The sequence below is a fragment of the Falco biarmicus genome, chromosome 1, assembly GCF_023638135.1.
Source record: "Falco biarmicus isolate bFalBia1 chromosome 1, bFalBia1.pri, whole genome shotgun sequence".
In the NCBI taxonomy this organism is placed as follows: Eukaryota; Metazoa; Chordata; class Aves; order Falconiformes; family Falconidae; genus Falco; species Falco biarmicus.
The window spans coordinates 13,660,098-13,688,005 of record NC_079288.1 but is presented as its reverse complement, the minus strand read 5'-3'; the positions used below and the strand labels follow the sequence as shown (position 1 = coordinate 13,688,005).

Here is a 27,908-nt window from a genome sequence, read left to right as displayed (position 1 = left end):
TCGAGGGAGATGGGACAAATCCAGCCCCGCATCATTCAGTGAAGGGTGGGATACAGGCAGGGGTGGCTCTGCACTTAGGCAGGGTCAGGAGGGTCTATGGGTCTTTTTGCTCCAGCTCTTCGGCTTCCCCTTGAAATCCTGCCCCCTCCCAGGAAGGGGTTTGGGGAGTACCAGGGGACAGTGCAGCCCTGCACATTCTCCTTCCCTTCCACACCAACCATTACGAAAACAACCAGAACCCCCTAGAAGTGCTGCATCCCTGTGGCTGAGAAAGGAGAAGAGGCCTTGTGCGTCTCATTAAATACAGGTAGAAATTTATTAAGGGGGGAAAAAACCCACAGCTTTTAAAAAAAGTATCAAAAAGAGACAAATGAGGTGAAGTGTCTGTCTTTGGCTGGAGCAGCAACCAGAGGGACAGAGCAGGGATGAGCACTGGCCCATGGTGGAAGGAGGGACACAAGGTGCCACAGAGCTCCTGGGCTCAGCCGGGGAACAGTTATGGACAACAGGAGCGGAGCTCCCAGCCCTTGAATACTCACGCCAGGACATCCCGGCTGGGGGATTCCCACCTTCCTCCATTTAACAGTGCTGAGCCCCAGCAGCACCAAAGCAACATGTACCAGGGGAGGGACAGCCTGGCACCAGCCTGGGTCCAAACCAGCCCAGAGGGGTCACCCGGACCCCAGGAAGGACCTGCCTTCATGCCACAGCCGGTGGGAGGGAGGAGGAGATGCTGGGAAGTAGCAGCCCAGGGCTAGGGGTAGGTGGGGACGTACAGCCTCGGGCGGGGGAGGGGGAAGGCAACTGCCCCCCTCAGCACTTCTCTGTTTGAGGAAGGAGAGTTACCCAGGTCTCTATGCTTTGAGAAAGGGAAAGGGGTAACAGCAGGGACTCGAGGCAGAGTGAAAGGTGGGAACACCAGTGGCTTCCCAAAAGGTCTGTGGGTTTCAGGGGCTGCCACACAACACCCCCACCCCTCCAGGGTGTTGTTCTCCATGCTTGCCTCCTTGGCATGGCACTACAAATGCAATATGTGCTGCTTCTCTGCTTCCAAAAATGTAATTTCACTGAAATAAAGGGAAAAGAAGTCCCTCTGGGCCCAAGTCCTGCCTCTCCATCCCACGAGGAACCCAGGTGGAAAGTACAAGTCTCCTTCTATGGCCTCAAGGGAGCATCAGATGCTAGAGTGGGGCTGAATAATACCTTCAAATCCCAGCATTGAACACCTCATGGCCACAGCAGAGGTCCTGGGGAGCCCAAAGTGGGGGAAACCCTCAGCCTAAAGAGCTGCTGGTAAAAGAATAAAAATAAAAAAAGTGCCCCTGCAAAAAAGGGGGTTGTGTTCACAGTATGAGCTGCAGCACCCAGGGGCACCGAGGTGGGATGGGGTCCCAGGCCGGCAGAGGCACAGGCAGGAGACCTCAGCAGCTTCAGCCCCAGGGCTGGGAGCCCAGCCTGGCCATGGCTGCACCAAAATCCCGCTTCCCTCGGCCCTTTCCCCATGCAGGCAGCAGCCAGGGTCAGCACCCGAACCAGTTATGGCTTTTTCAGGGTCAAGAGGCAGCCCCAAAGGGGTGCAAAGCAGGGTTGGCTCCAGCCCTGCTCCCCACTGCATCCCCAGTGTTTAACAGGGGTGAGCCCGAGGGTGAAGCTGTGCCCCAGGGTCTGTCCCACCCCAGAGAAGCTGCTGCCGTTTCCTCCAGGCTAAGGAAGACCTACCCCACAGGAAGCATCACTGCCGGTGCCTCTCCCAGCCCCAGCCCCACCAGCAGAGTCAGTGCAGGACCTGCTCCAGCTCGTACTTCTCGCAGAACTTGCTGGTGAAGGGCAGGCAAGTGAGATATTCCACCCAGCGCCAGTTCACAGGGTAGACGTAGAGCCAGACCACCAGCGAGGCAAAGAGCCCCATGAAGACCAGCAAGGAGACTATGATCATGGCTCGCTTACGGTACTTGTCCACTGTGCCAAAGGTGATGTAGGGCAGGAAGGCAAAGGAGAGGAGGAGGCCGCTGAGGAAGCCAAAGAGGTGAGCGATGTTATCTATCCATGGCAAAAGGCCGCAGATGAAGAGGAAGAGGACAATGCCGAAGAGGTTGAGGAAGGCTTTCCAGGGTTTCTCCAGCACTTGCCAGCTCTGGAAGAGCTCCACGAAGAGGCAGGCTAGCAAGCCAAACTGGGACCCAGCAGGGCCCACCTGCAGGGATGGGGGAAGTCATGGCCAGATCTGCACACATCACCCTGGACACATCCCCGTGTCCCCAGGGACTGTCTCTTCCCCACGCAAAATGCATTTGGCTCCCACATCCCTCCAAGGGCTGCAGTCAAACTGGTGTGGAGCTCAGGGGCAGAAGCCCTGGCACGGGAGAAAGAGGAGAGGAGCACGCTGGTACTGTTTCAACAGAACCTGTACTTTCCATGACTCAGCAGCCAGGCAGCATCACCTCCTCCCATGCCACAGCCCCCCGCCCCCATCCTGATGAACCCCCAGGTGGGATTAGGGCACTCAGCGTGATCTTATTTAAAGCCTGGCAGTGTTTCGCTCCAGCAGATTAGCCATCTGCCCGCCCAGGAACCCCCCACACACACCGACACGTGGCAACGTGTGGCCCATGCAGCACGTGCGAGTCCGACACGTGGGCAGACTGTGCCACATGGACACCAGCCTCCCACCCCACCGTGGCAAAACGTGCCAAGGCACGAGCGCTTTGTGCTGCAGCCCCCTCCCTAAGCCTCTGCCAGGACAGGGATGGGGAGGGGTGTCCTTTAGTCCCCAGGGGAGCTGACTGGTTTCAGGGTGATGAGGGCAGAGCCCCCCCGCAACCCTCACCTCTGCCCTGTACGGCAGGAAGATGGCACTGGCCAGATTGCCCGTGATGCCACTGAGGATGAAAATGATGGAGATGCGATGCCAGCCTGCCAGCTTCTCCAGGTCCCTCAGCACTGTCATCTGGAAAGTCACTGACACCAGGCAATGGATGACGCTGGAGGAAAACACCCTGTGTTAGAGACCCCTGCCCTGCCAGAGCTCCTGCCTAGCCCTCCCACCCGCTGCCCTGGGGCACCAGAATTCTTACAAAACACCCTCCACTGATGGCACCTGTTGTAGCCTGGGGGTGTGCTCTCCTCTTCTCTCCCAACCCATCAGGGATCAGGGATCGGAAGACCATCCCAATGGATACTCCAGTCCCCCCATCCCCCAGGGCAGGGGTGTGTGTGTGCTGTGGCTCACCCAGCGTGCAGGAACAGGGACAGCCACAGGCGGTAGAACTGGTCGGGGACCTCTGGGTTGAGGAAGGGCAGGAGACCACAGACCTCATCCAGGCAGTGCACCTGCAAAGGCAGATGGGGTTGGGGGGTGACAGGGGGCTCAGCCCCAATCCCAAAGCCACAGGGATGCATAGGCCAGTGATGCCATGTGTCAGTTGGTGGGGGGGAGACACACGACCCTGGGTGGTAGTGGTGGACCCACATTGCCCAGGTATTGGGCAGGGAGCAACCAAGCATCCCCAGTGCCCCAGGAGATGCTCAAGGGCCATTTTCCTGCCTGGGATGTGCCTTTCCCAAGGACACAGGTGCTGCCCAGCTGAAGCCCTACATCCCCTCCTGCCCCACACCAGCGAGGCGGGCACACAGCAGCAGCAGCAGTCCAGCTGATAGTTGGGCATCCCCCTGCTCACACCCATCCCATTCCTGGTGGGATATTATAAAGCCCTTTGGCATCAGCACAATGATGCACAACCTGCCTGCCAGAATTGTCCCACATACCCCCCCTCCAGCCTTGCTCACCTGTGAGCAGAGCGTTGCCTCCTCATGGAAGTAGCCATGCATGAACTCGCAGTATTCCCGCGTCGTGATCTCACAGCTGGGCAGACGCAGGGAGCAGGCTTGCTCAGGGCAGAGCTCGCTCCCCATTTCCCCTCAAGCATCCCCCTCTGCTCCCATAGCCGTTTCTGCCACCGCCATGCTTCCCACACCCCCCCCCGAGGCTCCATAACCTCCCTCTCTCCCTGGCACAGCTCTGGACACTGATGAGGCAACAAGAGGCAGCAGGGCAGAGGGGGGAGCTGAGCCCCGTCTGGGTGCCTCCATCGTTGTGACCCACCTGCCCTTGGTGCCGATGCAGCAGGGCCTGCCCTTGATCTGGCAGTCCATGTGGGCGAAGCCCGTGTGGTTGGTTTTGGTCTCGTAGGTGCAGATCTAGAGGCATGAGAGAGAAGCTGTGGTCAGGGGCTGGCCCAAGGCTCTCCCTGCAGCCCCTTGCCTGGCTCGTTGCCCACTGTGCCTCCCCACAGTGCCAGCCAGCTTATGGTGGCACTGGGCTCTTACCGGCCACTTGGTGATGTCGTCTGGCCACACGTGGGGTGGGTTGGATGCTGGCTCCTCACAAGTCCTGCCAGGAGGATGGGGGTAGGGAGTCAGGTGGGGTCCCCCCTCCAACACATCCCTCTCTGCAGACCAGTAATGCCCCTTGGGCACAGACAGTCCTGGGACCTGCCCCCTCCCCTGGCTTGGGAGGGATCCTGCACATCAGTGTCCTGCAGCACCCGCAGCACTCACATCTGCCAGACAACCCCATTGATGCCTGCTCACAGCATCACCCATACCAGCGCAGCAGAGCAGGCAGGGACCAGCGCAAGACAATGCTGTCACCTGTCACCACCTATGTTTAAGACAGACCCCACCTCAGTTTCCTCACCAATTCCCTCTTCCTTATCATTCTCCTACAGTATGCAAGAGCCCCCCAGCCCCTTGGACAAGGGGATTCAAGGCACCCAAGCTGAAAAATGCAGCCTCAGCAGCACCCCCACCATGCCCTGCATACAGCCAAGTGACCGTGCTGTCTCTCCCCAGCTGTCACTCCTACCTGGGGTCCTGGTGACACACAGCCCCTGATGTCCGCTTCTCACCCGAGCCCCTGGCCGGTGCATTGGTGCCTGGCCACTTGATGAACGTTGCTAGTGTCTCCTGCAATGAGGATGGAGACACTAAGGATACAGCAGTGAATGCACCACTCTGAGCCTGCATGCATCCTGCCCTGGTGCTATGCAGGGCGCAGATGGTTTCCCCCTTTTCCCCAGCACTTCCCAGGGCCCACGGTGGCACGCACCGAACAGTCCTGCGGCAGGGTCTGGATGCAGCCCGAGTTGTCGTTCTGAACGCAGCAGCCAGAGCCACGCTCCCGGTCCCGCTCGCGCTGGATGAGCCGCTCCACCTGCCGATCCTTCCGGATGCAGGGGGAGAACTTGGCTCCCAGGTGGATCAGGTCGATCTGGGAGGGAGATGTCAGTCCAGGCAGGATGTCCGTCCAGGGGGGATGTCCCATGGCCACCTGCACCTCCCCTTCCTCCAGCTGCCCCCAGGGAGCACTCAGCAGGGGCAGGGGGTCCTCACAGGTGAGAGCCCAGAGTCTCAGTTACACCAGTGGAGGGAAGGTGGGTGGGGAAGGGGATGTGGTCTCTCCTGACCACCCTACTGTGATGCTGCAGCTCTGGGAAGCACTGCTGAGCCTCCAGCCTGGCCAGGGACCAGGCACTGGGTCCCAGAAGGATGAGTACACCAAGGGCCCAGGGCAGCAGGCTGGGACGAGGGGTTGAGCTCTCCCCCCAGGGACCCCCCTTGGCTCGACGCAGGGGGAGCAGAAGCTGCCAGAGGGCAGAGCCTCAGGCCAGGGGGTGAGGGGCAGTGGAGCCCTTACCGAGCTGGGCCCGATCCAGAAGTTCTCCTGCTGGATGTACTTAACGCTCTCGTAGACACCCTTGTTCCTCAGCACCTGCCGGGCCAGGCCAGGGTCAGCTCCTGCCAAGGGAGCCGGCCGTGTAGGGGTGCAGCCCCCTCTGTCTGCTCATGACAGGGCTGGGCAGCCCCCTTCATCCGAGGGGAAGGGCTGCTGTGTCCCACCAGCAACATGGGAGGGAGAGCGGCTCTGCTGCCAGCACGCACGCTGCTGCAACATGCTGCTGCTCCTCCAGAACACGCACCCCTCCTGTCCTGGCTACTTAATGGAGCCTCTCCAACAGCAGGAGCCAGCAGCACCCTGAGATGCTCCCACTCCTAGCAGGGAGCACATCAGGCATGGAACACTGGTTGTCACAGCCCCCCCCCCCCCAAAGATGGATGCCTACTCTCCTCTCTGGCCTGGGTGCCAGGGAGCAACACAGCCGGCTGCAGGTTCCCAGGATCAACCCCATCAGCCTGGCTTTCCTCAGCAGTTAGCTGGTTGCCATTTCAGAGCCAGACATGTCACTGGACAGCTGGAAGGGGACAGCCCTGGCCAGTATCTCTTAAACTTACTAACTCTGTCGTCACGTGCTGGGTGAAGCCAATGGGGGCAATGCCATAGGTGCCAATGACCAGCAAGGTGATGAGGATGTGGACAAAGGTGATCCAGTATGTGAAATACGGCCTGTGGAGGAAAGGACCCAAAACTTGAGCAGCTCAGGGATGGCTGGGCAAAGGGATGCTGCAGTCCCCTGAGCCCTGGTCCCCAAGCATTGAGGGGGGACACATCTGAGTTACAGCTGGGGAGCCCTGAGGAGCCCCATGCCCACCCCACCCCATCAGTCCCCCCTTACCGGTGGCTGTCTGTGATCTCCAGCTGCGACTGCACGATGCTGCTCAGGCTGCGGCGGTACGTCCTGTTCAGCCACTTCCCTACCACCCCCAGCCCGTAGTAGCGTTTCTTGCGGTCAAAAGCAAAGTGCTTCACTTTGGAAGCGATGCGCCTGCCTCGCCGGGGAGCTGGGCTGGTGCCAGCTGAGGCTGAAGCAAGCTGGGTACCCTCCCGCCTGCAGAGAGAAGAGAAAGCCATCACACCTGCTGAAAGGGACCAGTTGAGAAATACCCTACAGCCACAGCCCCGAGGATGCCCCGGAATGAGGGCTAGGGGCACCTCTTGGCTTCATCCTCCCAGAAGCGAGCTGAAAGTGCCTGCTGCCCACGGCAGGGATGGCTAGGGACATTGTCCTGACTGCAGCAGGGCATCTGGGCAGCCTCAGGGGCAGCCCCTGCTGAGAGCCAGTACTCACTGGGTGGGCTGCTCCACCTCAGGAGACAACCTGGCATCCTCCCCCACCGGGTGCATGCGTAAGTACGTGGCCGATAGAGGCGGCGACTCGAAGACATCATCGGGCATGGAGTACGTCTCGTCATGCATGTCCATCTGAAAGGAGGATGGAGGCATGTTCTTGGATGCATGCAAAGGGTGAGAAACCTTCCCCTGACCGAGCATGTCCATCAACTACTAACCCAGCTCTGCCTGGTTCCAGAACCCAGGGAGGGGGTAACCCCCACTGACATCCCACCAACTGCATGTCACAGGGTGTGACACATCCCCATGATGGTGGTGGCATTGCTCCCTGCCACTCCCAGGGAGCACCACAGCACTGGGCACAGCAGTCGCTGATGCCCCTGCTCCTGGGGCAGGGCAAAGCACCAACACAGGGGTCTCTGTCAGAGCTCCGCTCCACATCCAGTCCCTGTGCAGGGGCATGGGGACCCTTCCCTGCTCCAGGTGTGGAACGGCGCTTGCCTTACTGAAGAAGGATGAGTCCAGGGTATCGGCAGCATCCACCATGTCCTCGTCCATGAAGCTGGGGTACATGAAGCTCCTCTTGTTACTCCTCTGCTTGGGAGCCAGCGGCTCCAGGACAGAGCGTCCCTTTGGCAAGGGAAGCAAATGCAGGTAAGCAACCAGAAGGCCCTCAGATTTTGCAGCACTGAGGGTTTCTCAGAGCTTCCCTCCCCAAAGTGCAAAGCATTAAGTCCCAACTGGACACCATATCCCCCAGGGTGGGAAGGGTAGGCAGCAGGGGTTGGCAGCAGATGCTGCTGCCTTTAGCTCCTCAGGGCCAGTGTTGGACCATGACCACGTCAATCAGCATGACAAGTGAATCCCGTTCGGTCCCAGTCCCACAAACCCATACCCAAGGGTTACTCAGGGCTCCCCAGGGGCTAGAGAGCTGCCAGAGAAGCTTCCTGGTGCCTCAACAGTGAAACCCAGAAACAGCTTTTTTCTTGGGATGTCCAGTCCTCACTAGAAATTCTCTTTTTAAGCAGAGCCCAGGCTAAAACTCACCAGAGCCTCCCCCCTCAAAGCCATGCTGGAGAGTCAGAGATCTCTGTGCAAAGCAAAAAGCCAAGAAGCAAAGACGATGGGCAAGAGACAGAGCTGAAACTTCAGGAAGATCATGATGCTCCCCAGGTCCCCAAAACTCACGCGGAGAAGGGCTGCGGCCGCCTTGAAGCTCATGTGGGCAACAGACTCCCTCTTCCTGCGCGGCAGGCGGCTGTAGCCGGAGCGGATGCTGTTGAAGGATGCCAAGGAGACAACGCTGGGGGTGAGTGGGGGCAGGACGTGGTGAGGTGTGTGGGGACGGTCAGTCTCATCAGGATGGCGGAAGGGACGGCCCCTGGCCAGCGGGTCCACAATCTGGAGGAGGGAAGAGGTGTCGGTGCTGGGAAAGCAAGGCTGGCAGCCCGACCCCACGTCCCGGGCTCTACCTTGGGCATCTTGGCAGTCTTGGGTGACTCGGTGCCTTGGAAGGAGGGCACCTCCTGGCTGGGCAGCTCCATGTCACGGTAGGCAGGCTTCAGCTTGCCATATCTCATGCTGCAGTGCTGCAAGCTCTTGCGCTGCCACTGCTGCCGCTTCCCCTCCCAGTCGCTGCTGATGCCAAACCATTGTGCTGTGCCCCTGGACACACAATGTGCACACTGGTCACCCAGCTGGTCCCCCCACCCCAGGTACTGCCATTCCACCTGGCATCCCATCTGGTAGGTGATTTGGGTTGGGGTGGCCCAGCCCAGCCCGCAGCAGGGAGGTTTTGACCTTGCTGTGGGTCTCAGGGAAGGGGAAAGGGAAGGGAGGGGGCTGCTGGCCTTTGGGTCTCTCTGGAGAGGCAACTCCATCGACACTTGCACTTCGCACAGGACAGTGCATCAGCTCAAGGCTGCAGCAGATGTCCATCCTGAGGTGCCTGTGAAAGTCCTACATAAACAGGGCTGAGAAACTTCCCCAACATAGAAAAAAAATGGTGTGAATTGGCACTAAACCATTCTGCTGCAGGATTATCCCCAGGCAGATACCAGTGAGTCAAAGCAGAGCTGGCTGCACAAAACCCTCTAAGGCATTCCATTCTGAGACATGACCCTCTATCCCACAGCCACAACACCCCAACGAGGACCGAGGGACCTCTCCAGTGACCCAGCCGCTGCCAGAGCCAACCCTGCCCTCACGCTGCTGCTCCCTGGCCCTCACTTGCGGATGCTCTGGGACAGGGAAGTCTGCCGGCGGAAGCCGGGCCGGTGCTCCAAGCTGTCAGATCCTTTTGAGCGGGGCTCCTGCAGGCTCTTACTCTTTCGGTAGATGGGAACCTTGGAGGGCTGGAAGGCAGAGCAAGGCATTAGGGACAGGATGGCATGGCGGGGGGTGGTGCCCTGGGGATGGCAGCCCCCCAAGCCCAGCCCTGTCACTCACCTCCTTACGGATGCCATCCTCCTCTGCCTCCCGGGGGGGGATGACGATGGAAAGGTTGGGGGGCTTCTTGCTCTGCAGGCGGCTGCTGCTGGAGCGGCAGCCCCTGTTCTTGTCGCCGGCTGACATCTTGGGCCGGCAGCAGTTGGCAGGCTGGGAGGGTGCAAGGAGTCAGCGAGAGAGGAAGGAAAATTCTCCCCTGGTGTTTGTGTGTGTGGAAAGGCTGGGTCCCAGTGGGAGACGGGGCCTCAACAGCGAGATCTCACTGCCTCAGCCCCCTGGGCCACCAGCTGTGCTGCTGAGATCTCGCTGCCATCAGCCCAGCCACTGCATCCCCAGAACCTTCATCGCCTCCCTGGGTTTGGGTGGACAGGAGGGCTTCCATCACACCCCAGTACCGCCCTTTCACCTGCTGGAAGCAGAGCAAGGGATGGCAAGAGCAATGGGGTCAGAGCATCCCCAGCAGCACCCGTGGGACGCCCAGGTTTCACACCCCATCAGGATGTGCCTGAGCAACTTGGCATCTGCATGGGAGACATGGGGGGGATCCCTGCAAGCCCTGGCCTGGCCCATGGCACACAGCCACAGCTCTCAGACACGGGGACATTGGCCCCCCTGGTTTGGTACAGCGACAGAGCAGATGGGGGCTCACAGGCGCTCCTGAGGGGTCTGCAAAGCACCCACCTTGCCCATGCAGGGCAGGGTGAGACACGAGGGGATGCAGCCAGGCAGGAGACACACAAAGCCTGAAAACACCCGATTCACACCCCCACATAGGGGACAGCTCCTGCTGCAGCGAGTGGTTGGGGCAGCCCACGTCACCTCCAGCCATGGAGCCGGGACCTGCCGTGTGTGTGTATGGGTGTCCCATGGGAGGGGAGATGCGGGATATTCCCCTTCGGGGCATGTATACACATGCCAGGCTGGGAGATGGAATCCTCCCTGGCCCCACCTGCAAGTAAGGTGAAGCTTAATGGCTAAGAGGCGGTTAATTCCTCAAGCAATCCCCTCCCGAGGGTCCCTGTAGCCTGGCTCTACCAGGCAGGACCTCAAAGGCAAGGTAATTCCATCCGAGTGCAAGGGAGCAAGTCCCAGATCCTATTAGGGGCTATGGAGGCTCTCAAAGGGAGGCACAACCCCGCTGTCCTCTTCTCATCCCCCCGACCACGTGCCAGCACAGGGACAGTGCCTCCTGCCATGCTCCCCCTGTGTGGTGTGCGCCGAGCCCTGCCACGGGCTGGCCATAAGCAACTGGCATTCCCATGGGATCTGCTCCCTAAGGGAGCTGGGAGCTGGCCCTCTCCACCTAAGCGGGATGGTAGAGTCCCCTGGGAGAACCAGGCAGCCTACTGTGGCTCCTCTGCTGTCACCCACCACCACCGAGTCAAGCTCAGAGTCCAACAGTGCCACTGGCTGCCAAATCCCAGCTTGATGCACAGGCTCAGCTCCTCTCTGCCCAGGATCCGAATAACCAGCCTCGTACAGCTCCACTCTCCTTCGGTAACCGCACTCAGGCAATCAGCTGAGTGACCAGGACCCCAGTAGCCCCCTCTGCAACAGGGTCCCTCTTGGCAGCCTGTTCCTGAAGCAGAAGCCAGCACAGGGACACATTTATAGCTCTCCCAGCACCCCAAGCCGCAAGCATAACCCACCCCTCAGACCCCACCACAAGCAAAACTTGGCTTTAGGAGCATGGGGACCCCATGGGACCTGCAGGATGCAGGAGCCCATCACCAGTTCCCTGGGGACGTGGGAGCCTGGAACTGGTGGCGCTAGAAGGCACCACTGCCCTCCATCAGCTCCTGGGCCAGGTGACAGCCTGCTGCCCCTGCCTGCCTCTGCACTGAAACTCGTGCTATGCTCCCCTCCTGCAGGGCTGGCTGTGGTACCGCTGGATGAGATACTGGGGACACGTGAAACGCGTGTGGCTGGGGAAATGCCAGGCACAACCAGGGCAGTGGCTTCGCTAAGACCCCTCCATCCAAGGGCACCAGCAGCCCTGGCTGGTGGCAGGGCAGGCCAGATTAACCCTGCTCCTCTCTGGCCAGGGTGACAAATATGGTTCATGGTGGGGATCTAGACGGGAAGACGCAAGGCAGCCATCACACAGACAACACCAGGACCACGTGAGATATTGCTGGAGGCAGCACCTGTGATCACAGGCAGCATCCCAGCATGCTGCCTGCCTCCCCTCCTCTCCAGGTGCACCAAAGCAGCACCCTTGGGTGCTGCCAGCTGCTCAGCTGCTGCCTCACCCCTTGCTGCCATTAAGTGCCAAAGCTGGGAGCAACCAGCTCCCAGTTTCTCCTGGGGGGTCAGCCAGGGTCTCCCTACCTCATAAGAGTGGCAGGGATCCCACACAGCACGTCTTGATGGCAAACACCCACCGCAGCCTTCCTCTTCCTCCTCCGTCCTTCATGCACGGCAGCACCAGGACACGGCTGATCTCCTGCCTCACCTGGCAGACAGAAAGGCTGCAATGAAAAGCCACGCGTGGAAAAGCAGGGAGGGCTGCGGGAGCATCCCAGGCGGAGGGAGAGCTGAGCTCTACACTCCCTGGGCCTTGGGGATGGGGCCGCTGGCAGCTGGGCACTGGCAACACGGACCAGCCATGGCACAGCGGCAGGAGGAGGAAGAGCCGCCACTCGCAGCAGTGCACCTTGCTCCATGGCCGGGGAACTGCACGGGGCAGGCAGGGAGTTTCTGCCCACTGCTGCCAAGCAAAGGTATCGGGAAGCGAGACACCCACGAGAGTGGGCATGGAAGGAGAGTGCCTCGCCGAGGTATTTAATAGCTGCGCAGCTGGGACAATGCCAGCCAGGCAGTCCAGCCCCAGCAAGCAAAACTTTCCATCCCACTGGTGAGCTGGAGACGCTGTTTGTTTTCCTCCCTGGGCAGCCAGCAATGAACTTGAGATGCCAGCTGCTCTGGAGAGCCAGGGATGGGAACATGCTGGGATCAGAGCAAGCCCTGGGATACCCTCATCCTCCTCCAGCACTGGGGAATTGCTGTCAGTGGCGGGAGCCAGGAGCACAGAAACTGAAGCCAAACTGCATCGTTCAGAGGTGCGAGAGGACACTGTGCCCTTGCACAGCCCCACTCTTACACCCCCATCCTGAAATCCCACCCCACCCCAGGCAGCTCTCTGCAGGGACCCCTGTGTTTCCTGGTGCAGCAGTTCTGCAGCCCACCTAACAGCCCAGCCCCACTCCCCACCGGCTCCCAGTGCTGCATGGGTGGAGGGATGGAGCTGGCCTCCCCGGAGTAGCGAGGTGACGCAGCTCCCAGGGCAGTTGGCACAACTGGCAGGCACCTGCCGTCCTGGTCACGCAGCACGGCTGGAGCAGTTTTCACAGCTCTGTGCATTAACACAATGTTTGGCACTAAGGGAGAGCGGGGAGGAGGAGAGCAGCCCCCAAGGGCTGAAGTCCCCATGGCCACATGGGCTGGGTGCAGCGGCCACCCCGGAGCACAGATCCTGACCCACAACAAGTTTTACCCCATGCCAGCCACAGAAATCCCCTAGGGACAGTTCTGGGAAGGGGTTTTCCAGCTCCCCACATGTTTTGCACTGGCATCCAACCTCTCTGGTGCTGACACCACTCTTGCCCAGCACGCTTGGCGTGAGAACGGGCTGGCCAGCACCTCCAGCCAGAGCAACCCTGCCATCAGCACTGCGGGTCCCCTTCAACCCCGGGACAACACCACCAGTAGCACTGCCCTCCACCCAGCAGCCCTGGCACCAATCCCATCTGCTGGGCACATCCTGGCCACCCAGTGGTGCTGTGGGTCCGGAGGGAGCCTTGGCACAGTCCCCAGGAGGGATGCAGTGGCTTTGCTCTGGGGTCAGGAAAGGGAAGTGAGAGGCTTGCGGGGGGGGGGGGGGGGGGGGCGGACCGGATGGACACACACACTGGACAGGGACAGGATGGACGGATGACAGCTGTGTGAATGCCCTGCTGCAGGGACAAGGCAGGTGACAGCAGCGGGGGGTGCAGAAGCACGTCCTAAGCTTGGCAGGAGCTGTGCACTTTGAGCTAGAAGAAGGGTCCTGGGGGCAGCACAATGTCACTTCAAGCTGGAAAAGATCTCCAGGGAGAGAGAAAAATGCACTAAGGATGCTGCTATCTCTCACGGGAGAGAGATAAATGGGCAGAGGGATGCAGGGGCGGTAAGCTGGTCTGGTCAATAAGAACAAGAGATCCCACAACATCACCATCTTCCCTCTCAAAGCTCTCTTGCCCACTGAAGCTCACCAAAGCCTGACATCCAGCAGCAGGGGCATGAAACCCCCGTCTTCTCCCAAGAGGGCAGCTGTATTGGGGTCAGTGGTGAGCAACTGGGATGAGGTTTTAGTCTTCAGCCAGGCAAGGTACAGGGAGGGTGAGGAGTGCTGGCTCCTAGCCCCAGGGTAAGTCACAACAGATGCTGAGGAAGCACGCCCAAGGAAGAAAGTGATGGAAAAAACTGATGCAGCTCATACAAGGCATCACTGCAGGATGCTCCAAGCAACACAAAAGGGACCATCAGCAAGGCCAAGTGGCAACCTGCAGAGCAGAGTTGGGGGCAACCAAGCACAACCATCATGTAGACAGCACTGCAGAGCAGCCCCGGTTGGAGGAGGATGTATGCAGCATATGGTGGGTGCACAGATGCTCAAAGAAGGATCAGAATTGCTTTCCTGAGCCTGATGGTGTGGAGGGAGGCAACATTACCAGTACTGGAATAAAAAGCGCATCGTGCCGGTGCAATTAAGCAGGGAGGAGAAAGCAGCTCTGAGCCACCCGAGGGTGTAGGGCCAGGAGCAGGACCCCCGTGAGCACAATGCGCCCCTGCTCTTCCCTCTCCATCTTTGTACGGGAGTGAGAAAGGGGTCAGCAGTGCCGCAGAGCCCCTGAAAAAGCCCCACAGCCATCACAGTTGCTCGCACCCAAGAGCCCATCGGGCAGAGCATGCCGCTGCTGCCCGCCAATGGCTGCCCGTAAATGATTCACGAGCGTGTTAAAGACTCTCTCAAGCCTGGAGCCTTGTTAAAAGGTGCTCCTAGTTATTAAGAGCCTTGGATAGGAAAGTCAATTCGTCCAATTGCTCTAAGCTTCAAGTCCCTGTGGACTCGCACCCGAGCGGAGGACCCTGGGTGGCTGCCCAGCACCTCCCCCCCTTCTGTTCCCTTTCTAAAAGCTTTTTCACCATTTTCCAGTCTCAAGTTTCAGATCTGAGAGAAGTAGTCCAGCACAAACAGCTCTTGAAATGAAAAGATAATATTGGGAAGAAGAAAAAAAGGAAAAATAATTATGGGATGGGGAACTAAATATCTGAACATTTTTCCTTCTTCTTGGAAAGCCCAGACCTGTGTGCGCCTCAGCCCCTCATGGACCCACTCGAATGGGGAGACCTGGAGAGCACCAACCCCCAAGGCAAGGAGCAGCCTGGCTCTGCTGCCTGCCTCCTCCCAACCTCTGCTTAAGTACTCAGGCCTTTTTTTTTTTTTAAAAAAAAAAAAAAGAAAAAAAAGAGAACAGAATACACTTTACAGCTCTGCTGCAGGAACCCTCCTGTCCCTTGGGGACCCTGCAGAGCCCCATGCCCACAGCACAGAACCCCCCCCCAGCTCACACATGGCCATTTCACACCCTGGCACCACATTAGGCTGATTTTTTTTTTCTCCTCCCAGCACAGAGAAGGCAACCCCATCTTTTCCCCAAGCGTGCCCACCCCACTGCAATGGGACCACTCAGCAAACCTGCGACACGCAAGGTTTCACTCTGAGTCCTGAGAGAGGACTGCTGTGTTTCAGGAGGTATTTTAAGCTGCCCCCTCCCTCTCCCACATCACTGACCCATGCAGTCGGCACCAACACTAGCAGGAGCTTTAATCCCCATCTTCAGTGCAGCTGGGGTAGCAAGACAGGTTCTGGATGCCCGACGAGTGCCGAGAGCCCGGCCGGTCCCTGGGGCGTGCAGGCAGCTGGCATGTACCTCACCCACGCTGCCATTAGGAAATCCTCTCCTATTTTCCACATCAGGCAGGACATTGGGCAACTGCAGCGGGTTTGTTCAGCCCAGGCAAGTGCCGTGCCCTGGGAGGAAGCAAAGCTACCCGGGGAGATAGAGCACGCTGGCCGGGGGTGCTGCGCTGGATGCTGCTGATAAAGGTGCAGTGGGCAGAGCAAGTGGGAGCCGGGGAGGGTGCATGGCTGCTCGTGCCACTGCACAAGGCAGCCATGTGCTGGACTTCCCTGCCGCAAGGGTCTGATCGCCGGGAGTGTGTGGTCCCGGTCTGCCCGGCCATCCTGGGTGCTGCTACTGGTATCAGCAAAGAGAGGGAAGGATTTGCCAGCGACATCTGGGAGTGGGTGGGAAGAGCCATGCGGAGGATTTCCTGCATCTCAGCCATGGCCTGTTTCCCACCCGCATTAATTTTTACTGGTGCAACAACCCCCTGTCCCAGCGGTTCAAGTGCTGGCATCTGAAGGCTTCTTGACCTGCTGGGGTGGGCAGTGAGCCCTGGTGAGCCGGGGTCCCCCGGTGCTACTGACCACTCACCCCACACCTCCCCACTCCCCCTTCCCTAGGGGCTCCAGGGCGTCCACAGACCCTCACAGCAGAATAACCTCAAACAGGGGGCACTGCACAAACCCACTCTCTGCTTCCCACAGCAAAGACGCACCAGCTGGGGTGGTGGGTGCTGCTGGAGGGGCCATGGCTGCACAAGGGGACCCTCAGCCCACCAGCCCTTTTGTTGGGCTGGAGCCCAAGCCAAGCTGGGAACATGCATGTGGAGGCCTCGAGCCACCCCAACAGCTTTGGAAAGAGCAAAGCCACCACTGGCAGCAAGGGCAGCTCCACCAGTGACCGTGCAGAGGGGCCAGCTGCTCCGCGGCAGCACCGCAGGCAGGGCTGCAGCACTCTCCAACCCAAGGAAAGCTCTTTTCCAGGCGCCGTACGGATTCCCCAGGCTACCAGGATTGATCTAACTTGATTTTATCTCAGAACTGAGTAATTACTCAGACCTACTTTGATTCCTCATTAGCTTGGCTTAAACATGGGGTGCACGGGCATGATGGTGCAAGTGCTGTGGCCCTGGCTGCGCTTTCTGGAAGGGGCTGAAGGGTCCCAGGTGGTTGTTTACCCAAGGCAAGGGGGGCAGCCTGCCTGCAGGCTGTCTGCTCGTGATCCCCCACGCCACAGGTCATTACTGAGTTCATTCTCACTTCCGTCTTCGAAGTAAAATTCTTGGTGCAAGATGACAATGGGGATGGAGGGGGACTTTCTTCCTCCAGTTTTTCTGCAGAACACTCATTTTGACAGTGACTCTGGGCACAAGGGCTCAAGCTGGACTTGCAGACTTCCCTAATCCCCCACTGCCTGTTTCAGAGAGCACCGAGCCACCCAGAGCAGCGCTGTGCTGGGAGAAACGCCCTGTATTTGCAGAAGATCCCCTCGCCATGAGCTCTGAGCATCCCTGTGCCTTGTGGGATGTGGCAGTGGGAAGTGGTGCTCAGCCCTGCAAATGAATTCAGCTCATCCCAGACACAAGATGAGCCCTGGGCTGGCAGCAGGACTCGCCCCCTCAGCTACAGCTCCCTATCTCTGGGAACAGGCTCCTTATCTCGGCTCAGCCATTTCAAGGTTTGTACAACAGGCTGCTCACCCAGCCAGCCCCCATTCTGTACAAAGGGAGAGACCCAGGTGGATGCCAGCAGCCTCCTTCAATCCCCACTCAGGGCAAGGAGCTCCCTGAGAAGAGGGGACAAGGACCTTGCAGTGTCCCTCTGTGCCATGGATGAAGATGGCACCTTGGCTGGCAGCGGGCTGCCCCTCAGACACTCCATTGAGCCTCAGTGGTCCCCTGGCCCCAGCGCAACCCAGGAAGGCTGCTCCCTGGCACCCCTCCATCCTCTCAAGCACCAGCAGCCGAATGGGGGCCACTCTTCAGCCTTGTTCCCTTTGGTCCCAATTGCCACAAGGCCAGAAACACCCAGGTCCACACCCTGCAGAGGAAAGCCTGACCACAAACAGCTCATCTCCATCCAACACAGCGCAAGCCCAGCACGAGGGATCCTATGCTCACCGGTGCCTACTGAAACCATGTGATGCTCTCACCCCATCGCAGCATTGCCATGGACCTGTGCCAGCAACGCACTTTGCAGTCTTTCAGCTGCCAAGAGCTGGTGATGGGGTCTCCCTCACCATCCTCCTCTTGCCTGCCATCCCACCTCAGGGAGTTGCACCCACAGGGAAGCCATACAGCTCACTGTAGGGGCTTGAGATGCTGATTTTTAAGGAGCCAACTCCATGTCTTCCTCAGGAGTCTTGGACTGCGTTAAGCCACCACGTGCATGAGCAGACTTCACCCTGATCATGGCATCACCTGTGGAAAAGCCCTATGCCAGCAGCATTGTGCCAGTCCCAGCAAAATCTCCCTGCTCACATCATGGAGGAGCTGAGGAAAGGACAGGACACAGCAATGCCAAGCACTGGGGATTCACCCTGGCTGCCCACAAGCTCAGAGTGCAGCCTTCGGGCTTACACATAACGGGAGGTCATTCCCAGCCCAGTCTTGGCATTCCTGCAGGCCAGCAAATTACAAGGATAACCGTGCCAAATCCCTGGCACAAGCTGTCACATGATGCATGGGGAGCAAAGGCAGCCCCACAGTGAGGGGGAATGCTCCGACACATTGAGCATCTCAGGGGGGTACCAGCCACATCTCCCTTGCCCCAAGCAGGTCTGTCAGACCAGAGGAATACATCAGGAATTATTATTTTTAAGCAAAAGGCCAATTAAAAAAACCCACTAAACCATCACAGACTGCTAGAAGGAGGGGCCCATTGCCCTGGGCTGCAGCAGCTCACAAAGGCACCTGTAGGTGGGAGGGATGGCTGGGCAAGTGGCAGCCCCCAGGATGGGAGCAGAGGGCAGGACCACCTGGCCGAGCAGCCCACCACAGGGCTGAACATCCAGCACAGAGACAGCGTGCCCCCCATGCTGGCTGATTTCTCCCTCCCACCCAAGGGCTGCTAGGAAAAGGTTGAGGAGCGTCACTGGGCACTGCCCTGCTCCCTCCCTGCCCCCGTGCCCTGCTGCAGCCCCCAGCACCACGGCTGTTGAGTGAGTCTGTTCACAGCTACATTCTCCCCTCTCAAGGTATGGCCACAGCAGCAAGTCCTGCACCAGTGGCTGCTCAAACTCCCCTTGAGGTGATAAGCAGTGGGTTTTACAGGAGCTAGTCATGCTTTCTGACTCATTTGTGGTATTTCATAGGTGGGGAAACTGAGGCACTGCAATGCAATAAGCCTCCCTGCCTTCCCACTGCCACACTGCCTGAGAGCTGGTCCCTTCCCTGGGCAGCTTGTAAGGCTTTATCAAAATCTGTACAACTCCCCCAAATTTAAGGTATTGGAGGATGGGCGGGAAGCCCTTGCACGTAAACCCCATGAACACTTCATTTCCACCAGGGGAGCAGGCTGCTCCCCTGCCCTCCCAAACTGGTTATTTGGGGGTTGCCCCCATCCCGTGCTCAGCTAACACAACCAGCACCCCACGACGCTGGCCCTCAGGGTGTGGGTTCCTAAGGATGAGGGGGGAACAGGGGTACTGTGCAGCGGCCAGGAAGAGGACAGGGTTGGTCCTGGGGCCACCGAGCACATGGACCTTCCCTAAAGCACCCTCCCCCCGTCCATTACCCACCCTAAATGGCTCATGAAGAGAGCAACCACCAACCAACTGGGTTTTGTTTTGTTTTTTTAGGAAATGGGGATTAAGTGAGAAAAAGGGTACCAGCTTCCATACTCACAAGCAGACATACAGCTTTCAGCACTCACTCAGAGGCCAGGAAACAACCACAACTCAGAGCATCCCACGCTCCCAACAAACCACAGTTCTAGAGCCTTGTAATTAAAAGAGACCATACCCATCCCCTCTGGGGGCTCGTCACATTACATCTCCCAGCCTGCCAGGACAGCAGGGACCAGCAGTCATTAGCTAAAAAGCTCCGCAAGAGGAGAGTTTATGATCCCATCACTTGTGAGTTTATATAGATTTAAGTAATTAGTTTTCAGCCTTCACTAATTGACTCCTTCGGACCAGAGCCCCTGCCAGCACCAAGCCCATGCTTGCTCCTCTGGGCTCAGGTCCCTGCTGGGCTCCCAGTGCCCGTGAGAAATGTGGAAACATCACAGGAGCCCCACGCCAGCCTGGGCAGCTCCCCACACGCAGCAGGCAAGGGATAGCATGAGAAGGACAAGCCCCCCCCTCACAGAGCATAGCTCACTGCCACAGATGCTTTAGGACGTGGGACCAGGGCTCCCACCACCACACCCCCTCACAACACCCCCACTGGCCGGTTCTCCATCAGCAGTCCCCCACTTTCTTTGGGGACAAGCACTGTTCTGAGTCCAAGCTCATCCCAAGGTTTGTTTTCAGATCAAGACCAATAACCTAAGGGAAGGAATAAGGATTTCTTTGGGAGAATCCCTCAGCTTCACTGTAAGAGTTAAATGGGAGCATTATCAAAGGGCAAAACGCAGACTCAGAATACAGCCACATGCTCGTCTTTCACCCCAGCACAGCCAAACACCACCTGAATTCCCCATATCATCCCATGGAGTGCAGCCCCCCAAAGAGAGACGACCCCGCCAGCAACCTTCCCACCCAGATTCACAACACTGCATTTCCAGCACCGACCGGCATCTATTGTTCCTCCTGCCAGCATCCACGCTCTGGCAATGCCGCTCACACATGCATCTGACAGAAACACCGGGCTCGGCCTCATCCTGCAGAATTTGTACTGAGGTGGCTGTTTCAGCATTAAACCTCACTCCACACACTGTGGTTTACCCTTTCTCACCCCGGGGCTCACAGCGCCTCCAGGTGCAGTTTCCAGCACAGCTGCAGCAGTGCTGGAGAAACCCTCACTGTGGGGTAGGGGGGAGAAGGAAGGTTACCGAAGCTCACTTCGGTCACATGCTTTCCAGCAAACAGGAGCAAAACCTGCAGAAGCCACCCTCCAAATGAGCAAGCAGCAACAGGTGTCAATCACCTCGTTAATTGCAAAGGAGCTTGGAACCACAGAGCTCAGGTAGGGCAGCCTGGGAGCCCAGGAAGCCACTTGTGAAGCCAGTGGTGCCTGGGGTACACCAGGCAGAGGCAGCTCTGGTTTCTCTCAGGCATGGCTGCAGTTGAACCCTCCAACTCGTTTTGGAGGTGGGACACTTCCAAGCCGGTTATTTCCCACTTGAGAAACAGGCAGGAGCCAAAGGATGCTCCTTCAGAGGGCACAATGGAGTGAGCTGAGCTGGGTGGCATCTGCCCACTCAGGATAGCCATGGGATGCTCCTAAACCCTCCAGCTGGGCCAGTGCACTGCAAGCCCAGGACAGCAACAATATGATGAGCTCACCCTGGAAATCCCCAGAAGTGACCATCCAGGACCTGGGCACATGCAGGCGGGAGAAGGTCCTGGCTCCCTGCAGTGGGAAGGATGATGCTGTGCTGGGGAAGAGGGCAAGCACCTCCTCTTGCTGCAGGGACCCAGCGGCAACAAGGCAGCCTCTCGGGTCCCCTTCCCCCTTGCAGAGCATGGGTGTGGGGAGCTGAGTGAACGCTGCGGGGTCTCAGGCTACGGTAGACACCACAACCTGGCTGCCGGCAAGCCTGGTGGGGCCAGCTCTGCCCTGTGCTGCTGGTGGGCAGCAAGGCAGGGCAGGACCAAGGTAACGCTCAGCCTCACACCTCTGTCCCAAAACCACTGAGAGCCAACAGCAAAAGAGCCAGTGGCTAAACCATGCCCACCCAGCATCCCTCTGCTCCCTGCGGGATACCCGTAGGGATGTAGGATGGCCGGACCTTTCTGATGTCGCAGGGTTTTGTTGGCAGGGGGCTGGCGGCAGCACGTGCGAGCGCCAAAGCCTCCAACCAAAGCTCACACCAGCAGCGACAACAAAGCCCCAGCGGCGGGACAGGAGGACGATGGTCCCTACAGGGGCACCCTGCCCCCCCCCCGGCACCCTGCCCGCCCTCGCCTGTACATCGAGGCTGCTGCTGCTCCGCAGGGCGCTGCCAGCCTCGCTCACCTGGGAGGGGGAAAACCCACCCGCAAAACCGCCGGCCCGCTTGTTTATCGGGCCATCAGCTCCAGAAGTAGGTTAGGGCCTTCCTGCCCCGGGCAGGGCAGCGGGCAGGGCAGCGAGCAGGGCCCGCCCCGGCAGCACGGCCCGGCCACCCCGCCGGGCCACGCACCCACCTGCCCCCGTGATGAAGAGGAGGAAGAGGAGGGTCCCCCCATCTGCCCGCCCCGGGGGGCACGGCCGCAGCCCTGGCGGGGGGACCCGCGCCGCCCTGGCAAAGGGTCCGGGGTGGGGGTGGGGGGGGTGGGTGCAGGAGCAGGCGCCCACCCGGACCGGGCCGAACCGGGCGGGAGCGGCGGGGCGAAGGAGGAAGCTGGCGGGACGCGCCCGGTCACAAAGCGGCAAGAAACCGAGCAAGCACGGAAGCACCGGGACCCCCGCCCCGCTCCCACCCTCGGCCCCGCTCACCTCGGCGCGGCCCCGGTCCTGACCCTGCTCCCGGTCCCGTCCCGCCGGCACCAGCCGCCGCTCCCCGCCGCTTCCACCTGGGCCGGGCTGGGCATGGGGGCGGTACCGGGGCGGGGCCTCCCTGGGGCGGGGTCTCTGTGGGGGCGGGGTCCCATGGGGCGGGGACGCCCAGGGTCCCGCCCCGCCGAGCGCCCGCCCATGGCGTCATGCGTGGGTGTTCCCGCGGGGCCCCGCCCCAGCGGCAGCTCCCTGGGCCCCGCGGCCCGCAGGGGCTGCCGGCGCGCGGGCGGTGCTGAGCCCCTGCCACCTGCCCCGAGCCTCTGCCCCGGCGTATCGGGTACTGGGAGGCGGGACACCGCCGGCACCGCGCGCTGTGAGGACCAGCCACTGTTAGGACCGGCCACTGTCAGGACTGGGCACTATTAAAACCAGCTGCTACTAGGACTGGCCAGTGTTAAGACCAGGCAGTATTAGGACAGGCCAGTATCAGGACTAGTCACTGTGAGGACCAGCTGCTACTAGGACTGGTCAATGTTAGGACTGGCCACTATTAGGACTGGTTACTACTAGGACCAGTCACTATTAGGGCTGGCCACTATTAGGACCTCTCACTATCTGAACTGGTCACCATTAGGGTTGGCCACTGTTAGGGCCAGCCACCATTAGAACCAGTCACCATTAGGACCAGCTGCTACTGGAACCAGTCACTATTAGGGCTGGCCACTATTAGGACCCATTGCTATTCGAACTGGTCACCATTAGGGCTGGCCACTGTTAGGGCCAGCCACCATTAGGACTGGCCGCAGCTAGGACCCCAGGGCACTGTCCCTGACCCCACTGCCAAGCCGCAGGGGTGCTGGTGTGTGAGGCAGCGTGGCGGGCATGGTGTGGGCTGACACACCCCAGAGGGCCCCGCGGGCTCCGGCACAGCCGGCTGGGTAACGACAGCAAGGCTGGGGCAGAGCCGGTCACGTTGGCTCTGGCTGTCGTGACTCACCCAGCACCTGGCAGAGCCGAGCCCCTCGGGGTGCTGCCCTGCCGCCCACCGGCACCCCACAGCAGCCTCCCCTCTCCATGGAGGGTGCCGGCAGGATCTGGGGGGCTGAGGGGAGGCCTTTCTAGGCTGGGTTTGGCGTGGCTGAGGCTTTTACACAGGAAAATACGCCCTGGGGTTTGGCCACAAAATAAATCCTTGATTCACGACTTGCTGCCAGGTCTCAGGCAAGCAGCGACTGCATTTACAGCCAGGACCAGGCGGGAGCAGGGATTAACTTTGCCTCGCTATTCAAAACTGCGTTTTTCTTTTATGTTTACCTTACCCTCACAGGGAGACTTCAAGCGAGCGTGCTGTGCTAAAACTGTCCCTGGGTGCTGCAGCTCAGGTCCAGCTTGGCTTCACTGCTGTCTAGTAGGGTGTTGAGCTGGTGCTGGCGGTGGCCCCACACCTTCCACATCCATGGGCTCTTGCTCAGCAAATCTGCTCCCGGTTCCTGGTAGAAAAAAGGGTGGAGAAAGCTTTCATTTTCTCCTGGCTCCTTTGAAGTTGTGCTTTGAAGCAGGTGCAGAAGGGGAGGGCTCCGGATGGGTGCTGGGTGGGTGGCTATGGCACCCCGACATAGGCTGTGCGGGGGGGCAGGGGAATGCTTCCTGCCTGTGACTCAGGAGGGAGGTGGGGGTGTCCCCAGCTGCAGGCTGTGGCAGGTGGCAAGCAGGGACCTGTGCCAAGATGCCAGGCACCGACTTCTCAGTGCGTCTGGGAGGGGACATATCAGCCTTGTCTTTGGCTGGGACAAACAATGGCCAACCAAAGCCATGGCTGACGTGGTCCTGCCCACATCCCACTCCAAGGCTTGGACCTGCAGGATGTGTCCTGTGGAGGAGCTGGGCAGAGCCCTGTGTGGGCTGGCAAGGCCCACAGATGGAAAGAGAGGATGGTGACTGCCACCTGTGCAAACCCGGCGGAGCGTTGGGCAATAAGGAAGCGAAAGAAATGACCAAAAAACCCCCAAGGCAGCAACGTCAGGGTGTTGCATCAGCGTGCCGTGCAGGGGAGATGCTCTGCAGAGCACTTCCCTTTGCAGTGCAAAGCTGGCCTGGCCAGAAATGTCCTGGCTGGCCTGTCCCCAGGGGAGATCAGGGAGGGGACACTGCTGCCGCGCCCCAGCATTGGGAGACCCGTCCTGTACAGGGGGCAGCCTCCAGCAGGGCCGATGGGTGACTTGCTGGGAGCCCCAGTGCAGTGCCAGGCCCAGGGCTGGGGCATCTCGGCAGAAGCCATCCCTCCCTGTTATGCCATGAAGTCTTCTGGGGTGGGATCCATCCCCAGCAGGCTGAGGCCAGGCAAGGTCCTGCTGCTTACTGCCTGCTGCTCCAGAGCAGGTCCTGGCTCTGGATGTGGAGACACATTGAAGCACCGGTGGGGAGAAGATCCAAGCAGCATTGCGATTCATTAGAAACCAAAGCCAAGGTTTCAGGGCATTTCAAAGAGGATTTTCAGTGGCAAGCTCAGCCCAGCTTCCCTTGGCCTTGGTATTCCTGTAGCAGGACTTTTTCTCAGATAATTCAAATATGTTTGGAAGAAGACATTTGCATTCAGGGCAGCTGTGGGTTTTCCTCCCAAGGATGACAGTGCACAAACCTGTATGCCAATGGGACTGTGATATGTGGCATGAGCCCAGCCGTGCACTGCAGGAGAGCTGGCGGAGCCAGGAGGCTGCCTGCTCCAAAGGGAGAGGGAGCCCTGCCTCCTGCGGTATTTGACCTTCCCCAATCGCCAGGCACCCTCCAGCCCTGGCTGGGGGACACAGGTGGACTGGGATCTGCTGGGGCTGGATGGAGCTGGGGAATGGCCTTTCGGGTGAGTGCCTGCCTGCAGAGGGGCTCTGGGAGCCTGGCACCAGCTCCAGCGACTCTTCAGAGGCAGGTCACAAAGATGTTCAGTGTGAAAGATACTGGTTTTCACAACCTTATAGTTTTCGCGTTGTAATAACCACATGTTCCGATCCTGGGGCTGTAGTCCAAGGTTTCCTTGTCTTTCCAACACATCAACTGCTCCCTAAAACATCTCGATCCAGGTTCTCCAGGAGTTTTTTCCCCTTGTTGGCTCTTCACAAGCCCCCATCTGGGTGTGAGTGCTCCGGGTTGTCCTGAGTTGCTCCCACACACAGGCAGATGGGATTGTGTCCCCACAGCCTCTCTGGGAGCCGGTCCCCCCATCCCCTCGTCCCCTGCTTTATCGGGACACAACCTGGGGGGGCAAATCCCACACGGAGGGGATACATCTTGCCCCAGCTCTCACCAGTGGGTTGGACCCCCACCATGTCCTGCTCTCACTCTGTCTCATCTCAGTCAGAGTTAAAAGCTGCCTGTCCCTGCTGCCATCCTGCCCTGGCCTGCCCAGGCCAGCACAGCCCCCTGGCAGGCGGCTGCCTGCCATGCCTGCCGAGGGCAGCCCGCAGCCGGTGCCGGTGCCCGCAGCGCTGCCGTTCCCGGTGCGAACGGCAGAGGCCAGGCCATGGCCGCGCTCAGCACCGCGGGGAGCAGGCTGGAAGCTCTTCCCAGCAGCGGCAGAGGATGCTCAGCCTCTGGAATCACTTAGCGCTCCCTTCCCTCTCACCTCCATCTCACCAGCGCCTGCTGCCCCACTTGCCATCCCGGTGGGTACCATGCCAGTGTCACGGCTGTCATCCCTGCCCAGCCCCTGGGGGACACGGGGCACCCTGGGACCATCTAGCTCTTGGTGCTTCACCGGGAAGTTTTTCCTATCAGGCAAGCTGGGAACCCAGTTCTGGTTCTGTGAGCCTTCCCCACTGGCATCACAGTGCTGGTGGCAGCAGTGCCAGCCGGCTGTGTGGCAGACAGAGCTTGTCACGATGTCACTGCCTGGCAGTCCCTGCTGTTCCCTTGTCTTGGCCATGGAGGGGCTAGGAGATGGAAAGCAGCCCCCGTCGCCCACCTGTGCTGTGCTCTGCAGCTGCCCCGTGCTCAATCACCTTTGCAAACATAGGGATGCTCCTGCTCACCTTCACAGCCTGGGGAGCTGGGCAACCCCAGCTCCCGTCCTCAGAGGCACTGTCACCCCCAGAGCAGCACACAGACCCCTCCAGATACAGATGCTAGTGAGAAATTTGTATTTTTACACCCTTCAAGCACTGTTTCCTCCTGCCCCGCCTCCCTCCTCAGCCAGCCGGCAGTGGGAAAGCACTAAGAAATAAAACAATATCAAATGCAATCAAAGGCACGCTGGTGGGAATTTCTCTTTTGAGGTTTCTTTCTCTTTTATTGCTTTCCCAAAGAATAAACATTTGGGAGGGCTCTGGGGTGATTTAGTGGAGCAGGAAAGGGCAGGAGGCTGGAAGCTGTCTGCTCCCTTTTGCAAATCTCATAGGATAAAGGTCCAGCCTTGGGGATTTTCCTTCCAGTAGAAATGACTGTCCAGTAGATGATAAGACTGGGAATAGCTTGGCTTGATGGGGGAGCTGCTTCGCCCCCTAGCACTGGGGCTGGGGTTAGTGGGAGCTGCTGGGACAGGAGCTAAGGCAGAGAATGCTGCCATGGAGAGGAGGAGGGAATGAAGCGGGCTAATTCATAGCAGTGCGGAGGAAGCAGTGACCTTTGAGAAGCAATCTTCCTCGTCCGCTGCTATTTATCCAGCTCTCCCCGCAGCCCCTTCAGCCAAGCCCAACCCTGTATGCAGAGGCCAGGCTGGGAGATGCTGGGCTCCCTGGTGCTGAGCCATGGCTGTCTCCTACTCAGGAGTGGTTCTGGTTTGTGGAGCCGAATACAACGTTTTCTGCTGGAACAGCAGCTCTGCAAAAGGCTGAACCTTCCTGCCTGCCAGGTGTCCTTGGGCAAGCGAGTGGGGAGGAGAAGCTGTCCAGTTGTCCCCAAGCAGCCCCCTTGCCTGGCCTACCTCCCTGCTGCCGCTGCTTGGACTGCAGGATGAGCCGTGCCCGGGCTCAGAGAATCCACGCCTGGCTAAGCACAGGCTGCAGCACGGTGTTTACCTGCACAGCCATCTGCATTCACCTTCGGAGAGGTTACCTGCTGACAGTGCTCAGCCAAGCTGCATCCAGCAGCTGGGCTGGTGCGGGGAGCAACGCTCTGGCTGACTGGGCACCACAGCCCTCCATCAGCCCCAGCCCCTCTTAGCCAGGGCAGGGCTGTGGCCAGGGGGGCTCCAGCATCCTCAATACAGGACCTCAGGGGAGATGGGTGCAAGGCTGGACTGCCAAAACAGTCCTGGCACATCCTTGCCCGCACCCGCATCTCTGCCGGCACCCTGTATCTCCATTGGCACCCCAGTGTCTGTAGGCACAACACCTCTGCAGACACCCCAACCCTGCAGGCACCCCATTCTGCTGTCACCCTGACCCCTCTGCTAGCCTGTACGATCCCAAAGGGCACCATGTCACATGGGGTTTCACAGAGAGGGGGATGGCTGCTGTCTCACTGGTACACCCCCACACACCCCTCCATCATCACTAGGATTATTTTTTAAATCAGGTTCCCAAAGCTGACAGTACCATTCCCAGGACCTGTTCCCCGCCTTTTGCACCCTTCGTCACCTGCAGAGCTGGTGCAGATGTCACCTGGTGCCCTGGCAGACATGGGCCAGGGATACTCTGTTGCAAGGGACAGAAAGCAGCTCAGTAGAAGGTGCCCAGCCGCATCCTGGAAGCAGGCAGAAGGCAGGGCACAGGCAGGGCAGCCAGGCCTTCCGCTGGGAAACAGCAGCAGCACCACCAGGCATACAGAGCCACCCATCTCCCAGCAGCACCAGGACCTCAAAATACAGCTACAGGACTACATTATATGTAGGTAGATATGAAATATATCGTTAAAACCTGAGCATAACCATAATTTGCTGGTGACAGAACCCTGAGTGATGCACAGCTCT

At 59.4% G+C, this 27,908-nt stretch overlaps 1 protein-coding gene across 1 annotated transcript; it reads right to left on the bottom strand.

Moving 5' to 3' along the window:
* Positions 1 to 292: 292 nt before the first annotated feature.
* RHBDF2 (rhomboid 5 homolog 2) lies at positions 293 to 22,140 on the bottom strand. The gene is made up of 19 exons (XM_056360275.1): positions 22,010 to 22,140; positions 11,807 to 11,930; positions 9,476 to 9,625; positions 9,257 to 9,381; positions 8,500 to 8,692; positions 8,216 to 8,428; positions 7,529 to 7,657; positions 7,026 to 7,159; positions 6,573 to 6,785; positions 6,292 to 6,403; positions 5,696 to 5,770; positions 5,108 to 5,269; positions 4,865 to 4,965; positions 4,327 to 4,390; positions 4,103 to 4,197; positions 3,787 to 3,862; positions 3,230 to 3,330; positions 2,828 to 2,981; positions 293 to 2,194 (listed from the first exon to the last, which is right to left on the bottom strand). The coding sequence occupies exons 3-19, from the start codon at positions 9,599 to 9,601 to the stop codon at positions 1,775 to 1,777; spliced, it is 2,493 nt and encodes an 830-aa protein (XP_056216250.1). The 5' UTR covers positions 9,602 to 9,625; positions 11,807 to 11,930; positions 22,010 to 22,140; the 3' UTR covers positions 293 to 1,774.
* Positions 22,141 to 27,908: the final 5,768 nt, after the last annotated feature.

What these genes read in the sequence shown, in the direction of transcription:
- RHBDF2 (XM_056360275.1), bottom strand. Translation starts at nt 9,601, where the DNA reads ATGTCAGCCGGCGACAAGAACAGGGGCTGCCGCTCCAGCAGCAGCCGC. An exon ending in AGACTGCCAAGATGCCCAAG is followed by an intron (nt 8,429 to 8,499) that starts GTAGAGCCCGGG and finishes TCCCTCCTCCAG; the next exon opens with ATTGTGGACCCGCTGGCCAG. An exon ending in AGGCAACGCTCTGCTCACAG is followed by an intron (nt 3,331 to 3,786) that starts GTGAGCAAGGCT and finishes CTGCCTTTGCAG; the next exon opens with GTGCACTGCCTGGATGAGGT.